General features: G+C 38.9%; 3 protein-coding genes across 4 annotated transcripts; 2 read left to right on the top strand and 1 right to left on the bottom strand.

The window, feature by feature from the left end:
• Nucleotides 1-3,456: 3,456 nt before the first annotated feature.
• Nucleotides 3,457-3,855, bottom strand: LOC116602027. The gene has a single exon (XM_032363050.1). The coding sequence runs from the start codon at nucleotides 3,853-3,855 to the stop codon at nucleotides 3,457-3,459; it is 399 nt and encodes a 132-aa protein (XP_032218941.1).
• A 3,483-nt stretch (nucleotides 3,856-7,338) lies between these two features.
• Nucleotides 7,339-14,858, top strand: LOC5518448 (signal peptide, CUB and EGF-like domain-containing protein 1). Of its 2 annotated transcripts, XM_048734065.1 has the most exons (8): nucleotides 7,339-7,539; nucleotides 10,387-10,586; nucleotides 11,461-11,572; nucleotides 12,057-12,179; nucleotides 12,313-12,435; nucleotides 12,835-12,960; nucleotides 13,392-13,514; nucleotides 14,456-14,858. In XM_048734065.1, the coding sequence occupies exons 1-8, from the start codon at nucleotides 7,347-7,349 to the stop codon at nucleotides 14,755-14,757; spliced, it is 1,302 nt and encodes a 433-aa protein (XP_048590022.1). In that variant the 5' UTR covers nucleotides 7,339-7,346; the 3' UTR covers nucleotides 14,758-14,858. The 2 variants fall into 2 exon arrangements, with proteins under 2 accessions (XP_048590022.1, XP_001638333.2); XM_001638283.3 differs by lacking the exon at nucleotides 13,392-13,514.
• Nucleotides 14,859-18,047: 3,189 nt separating this feature from the next.
• On the top strand, nucleotides 18,048-19,311 carry LOC116605523 (somatostatin receptor type 2-like). Its single transcript, XM_032368248.2, has one exon. It carries the CDS (start codon nucleotides 18,048-18,050, stop codon nucleotides 19,071-19,073), a length of 1,026 nt encoding a protein of 341 aa, XP_032224139.2. The 3' UTR covers nucleotides 19,074-19,311.
• The last annotated feature ends 392 nt before the right edge of the window (nucleotides 19,312-19,703 follow it).

Here is a 19,703-nt window from a genome sequence, read left to right as displayed (position 1 = left end):
AAATGTGGCACGACCTTACAAATATGGCACGACCTTATTACAAATATGGCACGACCTTACAAATGTGGCACGACCTTACAAATGTGGCACGACCTTATTACAAATATGGCATGACCTTATTACAAATGTGGCACGACCTTATTATAAATGTGGCACGACCTTATTACAAATATGGCACGACCTTATTACAAATGTGGCACGACCTTATTACAAGTATGGAACGACCTTATTACAAATATGGCACGACTTTATTACAAATATGACACAACCTTATTACAAATATGGCACGACCTTATTACAAATATGGCACGACCTTACACAAATGTGGCACGACCTTACAAATATGGCGCGACTTTATTACAAATATGGCACGACCTTATTACAAATATGGCACGACTTTATTACAAATATGGCACGACCTTATTACAAATATGGCACGACCTTATTACAAATGTGGCACGACCTTATTACAAATATGGCACGACCTTATTACAAATGTGGTACGACCTTATTACAAATGTGGCACGACCTTACAAATATGGCACGACCTTATTACAAATATGGCACGACCTTACAAATGTGGCACGACCTTATTACAAATATGGCATGACCTTATTACAAATGTGGCACGACCTTATTATAAATGTGGCACGACCTTATTACAAATATGGCACGACCTTACAAATGTGGCACGACCTTATTACAAATGTGGCACGACCTTATTACAAGTATAGAACGACCTTATTACAAATATGGCACGACCTTATTACAAATATGGCACGACCTTATTACAAATGTGGCACGACCTTATTACAAATATGGCACGACCTTATTACAAATGTGGTACGACCTTATTACAAATGTGGCACGACCTTACAAATATGGCACGACCTTATTACAAATATGGCACGACCTTACAAATGTGGCACGACCTTACAAATGTGGCACGACCTTATTACAAATGTGGCACGACCTTATTAAAAATGTGGCACGACCATATTACAAATGTGGCACGACCTTATTACAAATGTGGCACGACCTTATTTCAAATATGGCACGACCTTACAAATGTGGCACGACCTTATTACAAATGTGGCACGACCTTATTACAAATGTGGCACGACCTTATTACAAATGTGGTACGACCTCACAAATGTGGCACGACCTTATTACAAATGTGGCACGACCTTATTACAAATGTGGTACGACCTCACAAATGTTACACGACCTTATTATAAATGTGGCACGACCTTATTACAAATGTGGCATGACCATGTATTACAAATATGGCACGACCTTATTTCAAATATGGCACGACCTTATTATAAATGTGGCACGACCTTATTACAAATGTGGCACGACCTTACAAATGTGGCACGACCTTATTACAAATGTGGCACGACCTTATTACAAATGTGGTACGACCTTATTACAAATGTGGTACGACCTCACAAATGTTACACGACCTTATTATAAATGTGGCACGACCTTATTACAAATGTGGCATGACCATGTATTACAAATATGGCACGACCTTATTACAAGTATGGCACGACCTTATTACAAATGTGGTACGACCTTATTACAAATGTGGCACGACCTTATTACAAATGTGGTACGACCTTATTACAAATGTGGCACGACCTTATTACAAATGTGGAACGACCTTATTACAAATATGGCACGACCTTACAAATGTGGCACGACCTTATTACAAATGTGGCACGACCTTATTACAAATGTGGTACGACCTTATTACAAATATGGCACGACCTTACAAATGTTACACGACCTTATTATAAATGTGGCACGACCTTATTACAAATGTGGCACGACCTTATTACAAATATGGCACGACCTTACAAATGTGGCACGAACTTATTATAAATGTGGCACGACCTTATTACAAATGTGGCACGACCTTATTACAAATGTGGCACGACCTTATTACAAATATGGCACGACCTTATTACAAATGTGGTACGACCTTATTACAAATGTGGCACGACCTTACAAATATGGCACGACCTTATTACAAATATGGCACGACCTTACAAATGTGGCACGACCTTACAAATGTGGCACGACCTTATTACAAATATGGCATGACCTTATTACAAATGTGGCACGACCTTATTATAAATGTGGCACGACCTTATTACAAATATGGCACGACCTTACAAATGTGGCACGACCTTATTACAAATGTGGCACGACCTTATTACAAGTATGGAACGACCTTATTACAAATATGGCACGACCTTATTACAAATGTGGCACGACCTTATTACAAGTATGGAACGACCTTATTACAAATGTGGCACGACCTTATTACAAATGTGGCACGTCCTTATTACAAATGTGGTACGACCTTATTACAAATGTGGCACGACCTTATTACAAATGTGGCACGTCCTTATTACAAATGTGGCACGACCTTATTACAAATGTGGCACGACCTTATTACAAATATGGCACGACCTTATTACAAATGTGGCACGACCTTATTACAAATGTGGCACGACCTTATTAAAAATGTGGCACGACCTTATTACAAATGTGGCACGACCTTATTACAAATGTGGCACGACCTTATTTCAAATATGGCACGACCTTACAAATGTGGCACGACCTTATTACAAATGTGGCACGACCTTATTACAAATGTGGTACGACCTCACAAATGTGGCACGACCTTATTACAAATGTGGCACGACCTTATTACAAATGTGGTACGACCTTATTACAAATGTGGCACGACCTTATTACAAATGTGGTACGACCTTATTACAAATATGGCACGACCTTACAAATGTGGCACGACCTTATTACAAATGTGGCACGACCTTATTACAAATGTGGTACGACCTTATTACAAATATGGCACGACCTTACAAATGTTACACGACCTTATTATAAATGTGGCACGACCTTATTACAAATGTGGCACGACCTTATTACAAATATGGCACGACCTTACAAATGTGGCACGACCTTATTATAAATGTGGCACGACCTTATTACAAATGTGGCACGACCTTATTACAAATGTGGCACGACTTTATTACAAATTTGGCACTACCTTATTACAAATTTGGCACGACCATATTACAAAGACGTACATGCATTTTCTGTCTGGTTTGGGCTTGCATTTTTCCAGGCTTTTCAACGTGTATGATTTTTTTCGTTCCTTACCCCTCCCATCCCTTCACTTAATGGTCCGTCCATTATAACAACTGATAAGTCACGACCTTATTGCAAATGTGGCAGGTTACTTTAAATGTGGCTTCAATAAGGCCTTCTCCCAGATCCTACAAATACGCCCGAAACTACAGTTATGTGGTACTCTCCTGTGTGGCCGTACCACGGAAGACGGGGTTGTACGTTTGGCAATAGTATCCAAAGTTGTTCTCGGTAGCAACATAACCTGCTATAGCCGAACGGAACTCAGAAGCTTTAGAGTGCTATCAGTATGAAGAGGCCATGTGCCGTCAACCTGTCAAAACGGGGCCGTGACATCCCCGGATGACATCCCCGGATGTTGACGAGTTCTACTTGTTTGCGGTGCCCGACAGCGTCGTAGCTCAACACATAACCGAGACATAACCGGGCGAAGTTCTGTACCGGGAACTCTGTGGTGAAGCGCCAGTGAGTAGACTGGGACCTAAGGTGTTGCATTCGAGAAAGTGAGAGTCGGTAGTCTTCCCAGTTTGGGTTTTCCCCGTTTCTTGGGTCGTTCTGTGATAGAGATCTTTTGCAGTACGTATCAAGGTTTTTATTTTTACGCGCAAAGGAGAGAACCAAAGTCCACGCTGACCCAAGCTCTGACGTGAAATCACAGAAGACTTTAGTCATTGTTGTCGCTTCCGGTTATCGTGAAAATGCCATTTTTGTCGTATCCAGCGTGCAAGAAATCCAATCACGATGTGAAAATCTGAGATTAGTCAATAATTAGAAAATGAGGGCAATACCTTTTTCGCTTTATTTTTTTCTTGAATTATACTTTGCCAGAAAAAGCAGTTATATCCGTAGCGCTACCTGACATATAGGGACGTGTGACATATAGAGACGTTCGTCAAAATTACCTGTACGGACGCAAATATTAAGCAACTGAGCGCCTGACATATAGGAACGTTACGAATACGAGTCAGTAGGAAACAAGGGGGAACACACTGATCAATGTATACTTTGTAGGGGGGGAAGCGCGAAAATGAATCAGAAAATTTGATTATCACCAAAAATTATTGTCAGAATTTGATTCTCGTCCCCCAAAATGTGCAAGTTATATGTGTACATCCTTCTTATCAGTGGTAGCTGAGCAAATAAGCAGGTGGCGGTTTTCATTTTTTAATGGTTTCACTCTTAAAAGAGGATTTGCAAAACAACTGCTTAGTTTCTGGCATTATTTTTGGGTTTCCTGTGGTAATCCAGTTTTCCGCAGCTCTACAAAAAATGCGAAAAAATATAAAACATTAAAATATCGTATATAACACTCTTCAACCCTCGGGGTCGTGGTAGTCATTGCTTCCAGAGTGTTTTATCAAATATTCTTTAGCGCTTTTCTTTGTCGTATTTAAAAGCTCGCAGACAGTGTCATGGCGTGTATTGTGGGCAACCTTGCCCGCATTGCATGGGTGACGTCACGGATGTTCCAATGAGACGGGAATACCGCGAGGAGAAAAAGAGGAAAAAGAAGAAACAGAAGAAGAAAAAGAAGAAGAAGAAGAAGAAGAAGAACAAGAAGAACAAGAAGAACAAGAAGAACAAGAACAAGAAGAAGAAGAAAATGAAGAAGAAGAAAGAAGAAGAAGCAGAAGTAGGAGAAAAAACACTAGAAGCTGAAAATGAAGAAGAGAAAATAGAAGAAACAGAAAAAGAAAAAGACGAAGAAGAAAAAATAGAAGAAGAGGAAAAAGAAGGAGGAGAAGAAGAAAACGAAGAAGAGGAAGAAGAAGAAACAGAAGAAGAAGAGGAAAAAGAAGAAGAGTATGAAGTAGAAGAAGGAAATGAAGAAGGATAAGAAAAAGAAAAAGACTAGAAAATATGTAAAAATAAAGAAAGGAATAAAATAAAGAACAACAAAAGAAAAAAATGAGAAAACGGAGGAGAAGGTAAAAAACAAAATGTGAGAAAAAGAGAAAAAGTATGAAAATGAAGGAAAAAGAAGGTAATAAAGGGAAAATAGAAAGGACAGTAAAAAAGAAGAAGAAAAAGTTGTAGTAGACGATGAAAATAAAAGTTTCAAAAGAAGGAAAAATAAGAATAAAAAAAAGAGAGAGAAGAAGAGACCGGGGGAAGGGAAAACAAATAGGAAAAGTAACCCAAGTTATAAATAAACCATTTTGAAAGGTTCTAGCTTTCTAACCTTCCAATTTTACGAATACTCCATTGTGGCTGTTATCATCCCTTCGTATGGCTTGCACGTTGAAGAAAGCGACGACAAACAGTAACACAGCGCGGGCACAATTCAATGCAGAATAAAATTGTGCTCATTCTAACAACCTTATTATTGCTATTGATCATTAGTGTAATTCTCTTCCTAAAAATTCATTGGCGAAATCCCTCAACTGCTCAGACGTCATAGAAATATCGCGTATTCTGAATAAATACACATCACAAAGCAATGAGAGTTTATTGTGACCTTTATTCTTGGATATAAGACAATTACAGGTGATCAATCGTGAAAATATTCGAGCTAGTTACTGAGATTGACTAGAGACTAACTGAGACGTTGGTAAACCTGGGCTGAAGGCGACGGGAAAAATTCGCAGCAGCTAAAACAGCTTAGAATGGCAAATAATTGCGGTTTTGAGTAGCAGCAACGTCAAGCTACTGTTTTATTTTCAAATCAGCATATTTATTTCAACGAGATTTGTTCGCTCATACAAACTCTGTACGCTCATACAAACTCTGTACGCTCATACAAACTCTGTACGCTCATACAAACTCTGTACGCTCATACAAACTCTGTACGCTCATACAAACTCTGTACGCTCATACAAACTCTGTACGCTCATACAAACTCTGTACGCTCATACAAACTCTGTTCGCTCATACAAACTCTGTAATAAACCTACACTCGCCGTGAGCCTGGGCTACCTGTGTTATTAACAGGTACTCGCTTGTTTTCATTCTTATTGTTTTATTAAAGAAAACATATCGCATATTCTTGCATTATGTTCATGCAAATTTTGTTTTGTCCAAAACATTTTTTTTTTTTCTTATATGGGCCCTTTTTTCGACTCGTCCATCGAGAACCAAAATTCATTCACATGTCATCCCAACAATATGCATGTTATCCCAACAATATGCCGACAGAGAGAGCCCGAACGGGATAATGGGTGGTTTTCCTAATTAGAAAACTCATAATAGCTGGAAAAAAATTGAGGTTCGATGAACGAGATAAAAGAAGAGCCCATAATAAGAAAAAATGCTGTTTGGAGAAAGAAAATGCAAAGTAAATACTCATCGCTTTCAAGTGCAAAAACACTTTTGAAATAATATCCACTTTTCATCGTCATATGCGCAAACACATTAGACGATAATAAATTTAATTAGCGATAGTCATAACAACGTAGCTAGAACGTTTCTTGGACAGCAATAGGACAGTGTAGGTTCGTTTAAGAGGGTATTAGGTTTCCTAATTAGATCCCTTATCCAAAGCCATTATCCATTATAAGATTTGACGAGTTTTGTGAACAGGAAATAAACCAAACGAATGCTAACTTTTTCTGCAACATCTCACATTGATAATACAATCGGTCTTTTTGAAGGAGCCCAATGGGCTTTTGAATGTTTTCTTAACTTCTTACTTTATTTGTAGAGCAGTCTTGTTACAAAGATAGATAGCTATAAAATGGCCATAGCGATTCATAGATCTGATAAGAATAATTATAATAATATCCTTGTATACAAAAACGAATAATTTGGGGTAAAGTTAATATTGTTTATTTTAAATAAAGAAAATGCTATTATAGCCTTATGCACTTGTGTATATTTAAAATGGACCTCTGAGCAACAAAATTATTTACAAACCAAATTTAAATATTTTATGAGCACTACGGCCGACGCTAATAAGAATCTTAAAATACTTGCATTTTATACCTGCATTACTGTATCAGGTAGCAAAATGGAAAATGTCTTCTAAGGTACTTGAAATACCGTTTAAGTGCAAATTTTATTTATCAGGACCTGCTTTGGGCGGTTCTTTGTGATAAGAATTAAAACCGAACTTCTATTACTGCTTTTAAGTATCTTATTTCAAAACAGGAACATCTAAGATTCTGTATAAATACTCGTATTTCTTATCTCTTAGATTCAGTTCATCATTCTGTTTAGTAAGGAAGATGACGACCTTACCTATGTTTGCGCCGCTCGGCTCTCAACTCCGTGTTCTGTGTTTAATGATTTGGGTGACTGTTTGTATGAGCCTGCAACTTCGCGATAAAGACAGCGGTTTCATATCAAATAAGTTCGTTGCTCACCCGGGAAAACGACTTGCGCTGCCCATCTCACAAGCAGAGGACAATAACCAATCAAGTAAGATTATATAAAAATATACTTTTAAACTTCATAACAAACTCAAAACATCTGTCTGGAATGTTACTGATATTTTTGTCCAGAGGGTTGAATACTATCTGTTATTTGTTTAAGGTAGATAAGTATTTTCTCGCTTTTATTGGAGTATTTCCTTGTTAGAAAATATATTTAAACATCGAATGATAAACTAGTTATCATATTTTATCAGTACGCACGGAGGTAACAACGACGCCCAAGAACATTTGAAGAGTAAAAAAACTGGAAAAGAAAATACCATTGATTTTCTTCTTTTCCTTTTTTTCTTTTCTTTTTTTTATGTTTACTTGCGTATACCCTTATCAAATTTTGCCTAGATGGACTAATTATATGACAACTTCTTTTAAGGACAACAAAACACATATTACTGATAAATTTGCTTTTGTGATTGCTTTTCTCACCCTTGTTGAAACGTTATTTTCGAACCTTTCTTCAGATGCCTATCATCTGCAAAATGTGAGTCTTTTTAGTGATCCGGAAGAAGTACTCCTTTGTTTTGTCAGTTGTTAGAGGGTTGAAAGTAGATATGGACCCTTTTAATCATTGAATTGATTGAATAACTTAGTTGCAAGTGTTGTGTTACTTTCCCGCTCAACAAATGTAAATGGCGGTGTTACTTTCTAGATTAACCCTTCACAGTGTTGCGTTACTTGTTTGCTCATCAACCAATGCAAAGTGTTGTGTTACTTTCTCGCTCAACAAATGCAAAGTGTTGTGTTCCTTTCTCGATCAACCAATGCAAAGTGTTGTGTTACTTTCTCGGTCAACCAATGCAAAATGTTGTGTTACTTTCTAGATCAACCAATGCAAAGTGTTGTGTTACTTTCTCGGTCAACCAATGCAAAGTGTTGTGTTACTTTCTAGATCAACCAATGCAAAGTGTTGTGTTACTTTCTAGATCAATCAATGCAAAGTTTTGTGTTACTTTCTAGATCAACCAATGCAAAGTGATGTGTTACTTTCTAGATCAACCAATGCAAAGTGTTGTGTTACTTATTCGCTAAACCAATGCAAAGTGTTGTGTTACTTTCTCGCTAAACCAATGCAAAGTGTTGTGTTATTTTTTCGCTCAACCAATGCAAAATGTTGTGTTACCTTTTTGCTCAACCAATGTAAATTGTTGTGTTACTTTCTCGCTCAACCAATGCAAAGTGTTGTGTTACTTTGTCACTCAACCAATGCAAGGTGTTGTGTTACTTTCTCGCTCAACACATTCACAGCGTTGTGTTATTTTTTCGCTCAGCCAAAGTCTAGCGTTGCGTTACTCTCTCAACCAATCTCGGTAATTCGCGCGATAAAAAGCCAATGCATTCTCGGATACCCAGGATGTCGAGGTCACCTTCACAAGGCGCGAGAAGGGAAAGGGTGCAGGAGAGAAGAGCAAGGAGGAGAAGACTTCTTGCTTCTTTTCTTTTCTCTCCCGCCCCCTACTCCTTTCCCCCTCTTTATGAAGAAAACGTTGTCGTTTTGAGAGACTGGTACCGAGGACTCTTAGTTTCTTTTCAGATACTTTCTCCATTGACTAAAGATGGTCACAGTCACTGTTTTTCTCTTCTGATTACAAGTCATAATGTTTAAGAAGCATCTGCGGTACAGTAAACTTAAAAATAACAAGAATCATGCAGTTTTTCCAAGTATGGAATATATCTGTTTCCTTAAATGGAAGTGACCACGTTTGGCAAAAACGACAATTTTTGGCTGAATTTTCTTGATGTTCCAGCCATAACTTCAGGAAAAACCCTAATGTGAACCACATTTGAGACTTTCGTCGTACGACTATTTTAAACAGTACGTAATAGATTATTGTAACCGTCGGAACTTGACATTTACCGTGCGGTTACAAAAATGTAGAAACAAATGCAATACTGAAGGCAAAACTATCAGGTTCTGACACCAGCCAAAAAGTAGGCAAAAATAAATGGAATGAAACGAAAACGATCGAGCGAAAGGCAACATGAGAACGAATACATGATGCAGGCATGGACTTATAAGGATTTATTAACAAATTAAATAATAAATTTTAAGTGATAACAAACATAGTCAAATCCCGAGAAGAGGTAACCTAAACCAAAGGCTAGTTTTAAAAACAAAGTACTTACAACCGGTAAATCAAACTGAACACAACTGGCATGACAGGCCCGTACGGACAGCGCTCTAAGCTTGTAGCTTATCTCTGCTGACTAAGTTCCCTGAGCAACTGCATTTCTCGCTCCCGCATCACGCCTCGCAAGCAATGCGTCTCCTTTGCTCAACGGTACTAAAGGAAACTAACAGATACTGTAAAAACAGGCCGCTTTTATACTCGCTTGGGGACGCGCATTTTCTAGGGACGCTAACATTTACTACCGTTCAAATTACTCAGCGTCCATTGTCCTGCCAAATGTAGAAACTAATCTTCCTGGGAAATGGTAAAAGGACGCTTACTTGATTCAATTAGCACTATCAAGCTATTGATACTAATCTAAAGGAATTTGAAACATGTTGAACGTAAATTCCTGAACGTGTACGGATCGAATTAGAATCACGTTTGGGAAACAATCCGTAAAATACGTAAAACAATTATAATCGCAATCCAAAAATCTTTGCAAAATCTAAAATAACTCAAAATACCACCCGGTCACATTATGAAATATAAATAGACCATGCTATGACTTTCGATGGTAGGTGTCAAAATGATACACTATGGGTGAGGTGAATTGGGCCCCAAACCGTCTCGAGTTTTATTTTTTTCTACTCGGAAATCAAACCCAAAGCCCGAACTCTACCTCCTTCCAGAACTCGCTAATTAATCTATACATTGCTGTTGTCCAGTTGTCCAAAAGAGCGTCCTGGTTGATGACGTCATGGATTGTTCGTTTGAATGCCTCACTGAAGGCTGGTGTCACTCCGTAAACGTCAGATTGACAGCGACAAAGAGTGGAAGACACGTGTGTGAGCTTATATCTACTGATAGATATAACCACTCTGAATACTTGGTACAGGACAAGGACTTCGTGCACTTTGGGATAAAGGTAGGTGATGGGTGTAATGACTCTGAATACTGAGTACAGGCCAAAGACGTCTTGCACTTTGGGATAAAGGTAAGTGCATAGCAGAAGCAGGCCTCGAATTCTTGGGGGTCACGATACAGAAACATTAAGAAAACATTGGGGGCACAGCCACGCCCCTACTGGTCATTTTCGTATGGTTTTTTTTAAATATTGTGGGGGGGGCGGTGACCCCAGTGCCCCACCCCCTGCTACGGCCATGAATTGGATACAACCACATAGAATACTTGGTATAAGATAAAGACTTTGTGCACCTTGGGATAAAGAAAAGGCGAGGATAATTCACTTCTAGTAATCTAGCCAAAAAAATAAATTTTCTCAATTGACGCTCATTTTCTTGTCCGCGCGAAAGGGGATTGGATCGAGGGTTTCATCTCTTGTTTTGACGGAAAAATCTAAAAAAGCGCAAAATTAGTTAAATGAAATTCGTTTTATTATTTTATAGAAGAAAATATTAAGAATTGACCAAATCTGTCCGTTTTAAAAGGTTATACGGACTTTAAACAGTACGAAACAAAAAAACTCAATTGGCATAATGATAGAAACAGTCCTCGTGGAATGCTTAAAAAGATACAAAAACTTCATGAAAGGAAAGAACTTTACCTAAAAATGTCCAGCCTTGGGTTTCCCTAGATTTATAAACATGCAAAAAACCTTTATACCCTTGGAGTATATGGCTATTTGCAGGGGATCCTGAGTGTTTGCTGATTTTAGGAGAACTGATGCAAAAGCCGTCCCTAGGAAACTAATGTTAAGGGGATGCTCGAAGTTATCGAGTTAACACTGTAACTAACAAACACGTAGATGTTTACGCTCACGCGTGCTCTTTTAATTGCAGTCTCCCTGCGAAGAATACCCTTGCAGTAATGGGGAGTGCTTGACATTGTACGATGAGCCGTACTTCTACTGCGCATGCTCGTTAGGATACACTGGACTGACCTGTTCAGCAGGTTTGGTTACTAAGCCTTTCGCTGCATGAAGCCGTAAAACGACAGAGCAAAAACATGGCATGAAATTCTCAATATATAAACACGGGAATTAGGATACTTTGTCAGCGATATCTTTATAAAATAAACAAAAATTAATTCCCAATTTATGGTGAATATTGAACGAATAAAATATTTCTAACTCTACCAAAATGTCTCCTGCCCTCTGAGTTAGCGAAATCCTTTTAGTTGCCTCTTGTTATATTTCTATTTCTCTTGTCTAAAAACCCTAGCGATCGTTGTTTTCAAATCTCAAAACATTTGAACGGTACTGCGTAACCATAGCTTCTAGTGTTCGTGACAAGCTCGAACCCTCTCTGAACCTAACTTCGTATTTAGGTTCTGCATAAAATAAAATAAGAAACAACGCTCGATTCCATAGTTCAAAATCTGCCTAATTACGGCCAAATAATGGCCGGAAAATAATTTTCTGTTTTGTCCCCATCAGACATTGACGAATGCTGCACCAATCAAACTTCATGTGACCCTAACGCTCGATGCAGAAATACCATTGGCTCTTACACATGCACGTGTAATGCAGGTTACCATGGTGATGGCAAACAATGCACAGGTAGGCTCAATGTATACGTTGAGATTATATTCCTATTCTAACTGTTTTATCAGTTTAGCTGAGAGTTGATGGCATTGTTTTTTTTTGTTAGCCACATCTTTAGCGATCCACTTCTTCTCTTGTTCTTTTTTAGACATTGACGAATGCAGCACCAATCCGAGGTCATGTGATCCCAATGCTCGATGCAAAAATACCATTGGTTCTTACACGTGCACGTGTAATGCAGGTTACCATGGTGATGGCAAACGATGTACAGGTGTGCTAAGTATTTAAAGAGAGTGCGTCACCATATTAAATTCTCCCTGAAAGTGATATTCGTAATATTTTCTAGTTCGTCGCACTCCCTGTGAGGTTGATTTCAAATTGACTTCAGTAAAACCTCCATGGAACGATCCTGCATTAAGCCGAAAACTTCAATATAGCGAACATATTATAAAACCCCGATGTTCTTTACCAGTCAAACCGTAACAATACTATACCTCTTAGTAAGCGGACGCGAATATTATGCATCACTCCCCGCCCTTTACAATATCTGTGATTTGACCTTAATATAGCGAAAACCTGGATTTAATGTTTTGAAAGTCATGTCATGAGTAACGATTTTGCTCCGTCGAAAGTGTCCGCTTTATAGAGGCTTCATTGCATTGATTTATAGATATCGACGAATGTAGACTCGGCATCAGCGGTTGTGGTTCAAATGCCTACTGCACTAACTCCGTGGGCTCATATGTTTGCACATGTCGTCATTCAGGATACTACTGGACCGGAAGTGGGTGCGCAGGTAAGCTGCACCAACACCGTGGGCTCATACACTTGTACGTGTCGTTTAGGATATTACTGGACCGGAAGTGGGTGCACAGGTAAAAAAGTCACATGACCAGGATAATAGAGAGAGCCTTGAAGCTAAGTCGTACGGGCTTCACCTTAAGCCACGAAGCATGATAAGAACTTGGTTTTCTTCTGTTAACCTCTTGTCTTCTGGTTATCTCATCACGTATACATATTCATGCCGTGGCATACAAGATTATATATCAAAAGTTATAAAAAAAGCTAACTTATCCAACAAATTTCAACAGAATTGACAAATAAACAACAAACAGACAGCAAATCACAAAACCTGGGATTTAAAGTTTTGAAAGTCATGTCATGAATAACGATTTTGCTCCGTCGAAAGTGTCCGCTTTATAGACGCTTCATTGCATTGATTTATAGATATCGACGAATGCAGACTTGGCATCAGCGGTTGTGGTTCAAATGCCTACTGCACTAACACCGTGGGCTCATACGTTTGCACATGTTATTCAGGATACTACTGGACCGGAAGTGGGTGCGCAGGTAAGCTGCACCAACACCGTGGGCTCATACACTTGTACGTGTCGTTTAGGATATTACTGGACCGGAAGTGGGTGCACAGGTAAAAAGTCACATGACCAGGATAATAGAGAGAGCCTTGAAGCTAAGTCGTACGGGCTTCACCTTAAGCCACGAAGCATGGTAAGAACTTGGTTTTCTTCTGTTAACCTCTTGTCTTCTGGTTATCTCATCACGTATACATATTCATGCCGTGGCATACAAGATTATATATCAAAAGTTATAAAAAAGTAACTTATCCAACAAATTGACAAATAAACAACAAACATACAGCAAATCACAAACCATATATTACTCTTTTTCCCCCTGTAGTATACTTTACTTACTTGTATCCAGGCTCTGAACTTTTTAGAAATCAAACTCGAATGATAAATGTTCCTTTGAAGGGTCTCTTATGGTTAAGAATTGATTTTGCTGACGATAACTCACGTCAGATTTTACCAAGACCCCCCCCTACCCTCCCTACCGGGGGGCTTTAATGGCACGTGAACTAATTGCCATTTAAAAAAACTTTGCGAAAAACGTTGAATGTCCATTTCGTCAAGATTCTGGTAGTCCTAGGAACGCTTTCTTTTCAGGCATGTTTACCTAAACGCTCGACTGCTAAACCTTGAGTAATTTCAGTTTCATGTAGTTCTGCGAACTAATGAAGTTGTTTTGTTAATTCTAAACCCAAATGTGATTTATTTAATCGTTTTTTGCTCGAATTCTATTGATCTGTAGTTAGACTTTTTCCTGATATTTCAAAAGCTATTGTTTTTTCCATCTTGATTAACCAACATGCCTATTGAACATTGATGAGAATTTTGAAACACTCAAAGATCGTGTTTAAAATAGTGCAAACAAAAGTTTCGGATTCAAACGCTGAACGTTAACAGCATACTAAACCATGTCATGGTTCACAGCTAATCAGATCAGACTGTCGCACGGATCTTATGGCCGTGTCGAGGTGCTCCACAATGGTCAGTGGGGAACGGTGTGCGATGACCATTGGACCATCAACGAAGGGCGTGTCGTGTGTAGATGGCTTGGATATGGATCCGTAGTCTCTGTTCATCAGGCAGCTCATTATGGCCAAGGAAGTGGGCCGATATGGCTTGATGAAGTCCATTGCTCTGGCAATGAGGCTACCCTGTTCTCATGCCAATTTATCCACCGCCCGCATAATTGTGGTCACAGCGAGGATGCATCAGTTGTGTGTTCTTAGACATGACGGAAAAACATGACGTGACGCTCCAAATAAGCCCATTTCACATCGAATAAGGTGGAGAATTTCTCTGAGTACTTAGTAACTTATGATGATTAAGGAAAAATTATCTTAAAAAGCCAAAATCTGGTTATGCGCACTACGGCCACACGTTATTTGTGTTTTGAAAATCAGTCCGTAATACAAGGAACCTATAGCCATTGTAAGAAATTGTGTCTTCTCTCTCTATCTGGAATTGCGCGTTATCCAGGTTTTTCCGTTATGTCGTGTTCTTAGGGAAGAGCAGGGAGCCTGGTCAGGAGCGGATCTAGCCTTTCGCAAAAGGGGGGTTTGGCTCAGTGACAAAGGGGGAGGGAGTAATTAGTTTTTGTTACAAAACAAAAGGGGGGTTTTTAAAAACCCCTAAACTCTCCCCCTAGATCAGCTACTGCCGGTACACGACACCCACTGATCAACACCATCGCAAACATTATCACCATCATCACCATCATCATCATCATAATCACCATCATCATCATCACCATCATCACCACCATCACCATCATCACCATCACCATCGCAAACATTATCACCATCATCACCATCATCACCATCACCATCGCAAACATTATCATCAACATCACCATCATCACCATCATCACCATTATCACCATCACCATCATCACCATCATCACCATCATCACCATCATCACCATCATCACCATCACCATCATCACCATGCTATATAAGGTATATAAGCTATATAAGGTTTATAAGGTATATTGGCAAAAAGTCTAGTGGCAGTGGCAATGGTCAGTAAAACAAACTTTCATACGTTTTGATATTTTAAGGGTTTTGAAGGCGTCGTTTTATGATTCTTTGCGTTAATTGAGACCCTGTGACTTCATCCATGGATAATGAGCGGGCAGACGCGAGCGATCTCGTCCGATTTCATTCATGTTTTCGGAGGCTGATATTTAATCATCCGTATGTGCTACTGTTTCTTTTTATTTATCGGTAAACGATTTAAGGTTATTTCACATATGAACCGACCAGTATTTTATGAACTTTCCTAGAATTATATTTCAAAACCATAAGCGATGCTTTTTCTTTAAATTTGCGGAGAGAAATTAGGCATGATGGGGATGATAGTGGCAAGTCTAAACTGATGACCATGTAATTTGTTTTGTCCGCATACTCCATTTTCTACCTTAGCTTCGGACACATTGCGTTATCCTTCAATTTGTTATATAGGAAGCAGATACACCTGTTGTCTTCAGCCCATGAAAGCTTTGTGGTTGTCTTCATATGTACGTAAAGGACAATCGAAATCGATTGTGTAGTTCCAGAAAATATCCATACCCCCCCCCCCCCCCCCCCCCCCCCCCCCTCCTTATTGAGCGGATTGGAAATTCCGGGAAATTCCCTCAACAGTTACTGTATTTATTTTTTCCAGGGGGTTGGAAACTCCAGAGGGGTGGCGGGTCATACCTCCGCCCCCGTCAATGGGGGGGGGGGGGGGGGGGGGGGTATGGATATTATCTGGAACTACATATTAGACATGACCAAAGAGCGAATTCGTACAATTATTTAGATTTCGAATCCTCTTGAAAATCCAATGTCTTCGCTTAAAAATCGACAAATAAGCAATTTCGTGCTTCCTCGTTTTAGTGGAGCATGATCCCCATTGTGCCTTAGTAAAAGTCATGTCTCTCTGCAAATTTAAAGATAAAGCATCGGTTATTTTGGGAAAAATATTGGAAAGTTCATAAAATACTGGTCTGTTCATATGCTAAATAACCCAATCGGTTTCCAACAAATAAAATTAAGCAGTAGCCCATCAAATACGGATTTAAATATTGTCATCTGAAAACATGAATGAAATCGGACGAGATTTGAGACTACTAGACGCAATTATAATGAGTAAAATGAAAAAATGCTATAAAAAATTACTAACGAGCCTCCTTCTAGGCTTAAGGAATCCTGTGGATGTCCGCGCAACAGCAAATAACGACTGGTACGAGTCTGATACTTCGCCTAAATCAATCCGCGGTAGAGATCAATACAAATCGGGGTCCCTGCAACGAGAAAGCTTGCCTTCGCTTTTGTCATAGAAATGATACCGGTGGCTGGCCTAAACCAGGCACAATTAGTATTTATTATAGTCATATAATCAGATATTCATTAAAATTAAATCAAATAATACAATAAAATAAATGTATACTAAACCTATTTTTATTGTTGTTGTTTTTTTAGCGAGACAATATTCAATCATGGCATCTGATTTAACAAGTGCACAAGAAAAATAGTCTCGAGTTATAGAAAATGTAAAAGCGACAGAACAGAATCTCTAGCTATGTTTGTTTCGGTATACTCAAGTACACGCGCCCGAAAAACACAAATCTAAAATTCTGACGATTTTTCAATATGAAACTAAGTAGTGGCGGCCATTTTGAAAAGGCTTCAGAAACAAGAATTTCTCGGTATTTTACACGTTACACGTGAGTTTAGAAGGTGGAACACAAAGACAAAATTCAATCCAAGGACTTTGATTCAAACCACCACCTGTATCCGGTACTGAACCTTCAAAGTGTCAGTCAAGGCCTGTGTGGCAAACACCGCCTATTATTTATCCCTTTAAGCGTGTTATATTAATTAAAAGAAAACAACAGCATCGCTGTATGCTGTGGCGCGATTTTCACATAGTATGCTCATAAATGCAATCCGGTTTAATGTGCATTTTCTTTCTCTTTCGAGCAGTACGAAATCAACCAAAGACACCTGTTTACGTGTGCTTTGCCATGCAATTAAAAACACCGTAACCTAGTTACCATGTATAACTTCCATTTAACTGTTATGATTTTTAAGATAGGACAGTAATATTTCTTTCTAGACATTCTTTGAAAAAGATGAGGGTGTTGGTATCGTCTTTTGGTCAACAATAGCAATGACACAAAACTATAAATTCCATTAGTCAGCGAAGAACCTAAGTACCTTTAAGCTTTGTCATTTGGCCGGCAGAAAATAAGAAGTTGAAGATGAGGGAAGTATCTGAATAACTCTTTTAAGCTTTTTTCCTACGAATTCTTAGGGCCCAGGAACTGAGTGTATTTGAGCCGAGAACTTGTAAGCTCAAAACTGTTTCTTTTTGGCAATCGAAACAAACAAATCCGGTGAACACATTTGCAGGGTAGACTTTGAAAAAGATTTTGATTTTTCAGGGGAAGAAGGCAATTTGTTGTGGAATCGTTGCTTTGTGCTAAGTTTTGAACTTCTCACTCTTTTTCAAGTGTTTGGATCTCAAGTTGAAGATGGACTTATTCTTGGTAGTACTTATCGCTCTCCAGTTCTTTGTATCCATCGTCGGAATAATTGGTAACGTATCCGTCATCAGGGTTGTTTGGTCGACGCGTTCAATGCACACAACAACAAACTACCTCTTAGCAAACCTCGCACTGGCTGACATTATAACACTGTCTACCAACCCCTACCTGTATAAATTCGTATTTGGATCACTCCACTTTGGTTATAATGGCTGGAGCAATTTGACCAACGAATGGATCTGTAGGGTTTTGCTTGAGAACGGTATAGTAGGAGTTTTTGTGTGTGTTTCTGTTGCCTTACTTACCGTCGTGGCTGTTGAGCGTTACCATGCCATGGTGAAACCTTTAAGTCACCGATTCAGACTTGGGAGAGAACAAGTATGGAAGGTCGTACTGGTCATATGGTTTGTTAGTATTTTACTAAATATCCCAATTTTCATCGACGTTAAATTTGATCCACAACTAAACGTATGCATATCTGCCTTCGACCTGAATACTGGAAAAGAAATAGCTACTTATCTTGCTTTCTATCTTGGCATTAATATCTGTATTCCTGGATTGATAATCACTGCTTGCTATTTGTCCATTTTAAAGGGCCTACTCATAACTAACTCCATCTGCTCTGAGACTGTTGAAACGATTCAAGGGCGAGAGGAAAAGAAAAAGCTGGCAAAACTCTTAGCATCAGTTACGGGCGTCTACTTTATCTGTTTTGCGCCGTTTGCCATTTTTATGATTTACTTGACCGCCAAGAAATTCCTAAACAGCCAAGACAAGAATTCCTCTCCCCTCTTTAATTATACGTACTTCGTTCTTACTTCTCTAATTTTCTCAAACTCATGTCTTAATCCAGTGTTGTACGCGTTTCAAAGCTCCAGCTATCGACGAGGCTTTGCAAAACTTTACACGTGCAATTGTTTGAAAGCAAGGCGACAGATTGTACAAGTCGAATCTTTTAGCATGGCTACTGACGCGAGATTAAGAACCCAGCAACAAAGTACGCACAATCTCTAAGCTTGGGAGGTGAAACTCGACGAGTGGACATGATGGGATCTTTGAGACCATTTGAAAAAGTAAATGGTGAAAATTCCAAATCATTTGGCCTTTAAAGGAGCTATTCCATCATCGGCCATTGCGCATCTAGTCTGGTTCAGCATAGTCATTAGGAATAGTTATACGACTGATATCCATCACAGTGGAACAAGGCTAAGATAGAATTTTTTTTCGTGTGGCGACAAATGTAAAGACGAAAGACAACTAAACCCTTAGAGCAAGGATTTGATGGTATCGTTTTCCTTAGCTAAAAAAAAAATGAGAAAGTCCTTCACAGGTTAAAAAAAATAATGTGATCTATCCTCTTAAATACCAGCAGGGTGAAATTTAATGGCACTCTAACCCGTTGTGTTAAAACATCGAGAATTCCTGAAAAGGAAACGATTGCCTTTAATTCAATTATCGGAGTAATTAAAAAACTCCAATCGCCTGATCGCCATAGCAATCGAAGCGATAAAAAAGGAACGCAGGCCCTTAAACGTAGTTTTCATATAGTAAATCTGCAAAAAATTTCTCACGAGCCTTTGGGTTTTCTCTGACGACTATACCTTATAACACTGTACGTTGAACATATGCACGTCATTTACACGT

Source organism: Nematostella vectensis, chromosome 11 (genome assembly GCF_932526225.1).
Source record: "Nematostella vectensis chromosome 11, jaNemVect1.1, whole genome shotgun sequence".
Lineage (NCBI taxonomy): Eukaryota > Metazoa > Cnidaria > Anthozoa > Actiniaria > Edwardsiidae > Nematostella > Nematostella vectensis.
Note: the sequence above shows the minus strand (reverse complement) of the source record. Positions and strands in the feature narration are given on the sequence as shown.

What these genes read in the sequence shown, in the direction of transcription:
- LOC116602027 (XM_032363050.1), bottom strand. Translation starts at nt 3,855, where the DNA reads ATGACTAAAGTCTTCTGTGATTTCACGTCAGAGCTTGGGTCAGCGTGG.
- LOC5518448 (XM_048734065.1), top strand. Translation starts at nt 7,347, where the DNA reads ATGACGACCTTACCTATGTTTGCGCCGCTCGGCTCTCAACTCCGTGTT. An exon ending in TGATGGCAAACAATGCACAG is followed by an intron (nt 12,180 to 12,312) that starts GTAGGCTCAATG and finishes GTTCTTTTTTAG; the next exon opens with ACATTGACGAATGCAGCACC. An exon ending in GACCGGAAGTGGGTGCGCAG is followed by an intron (nt 13,515 to 14,455) that starts GTAAGCTGCACC and finishes CATGGTTCACAG; the next exon opens with CTAATCAGATCAGACTGTCG.
- LOC116605523 (XM_032368248.2), top strand. Translation starts at nt 18,048, where the DNA reads ATGGACTTATTCTTGGTAGTACTTATCGCTCTCCAGTTCTTTGTATCC.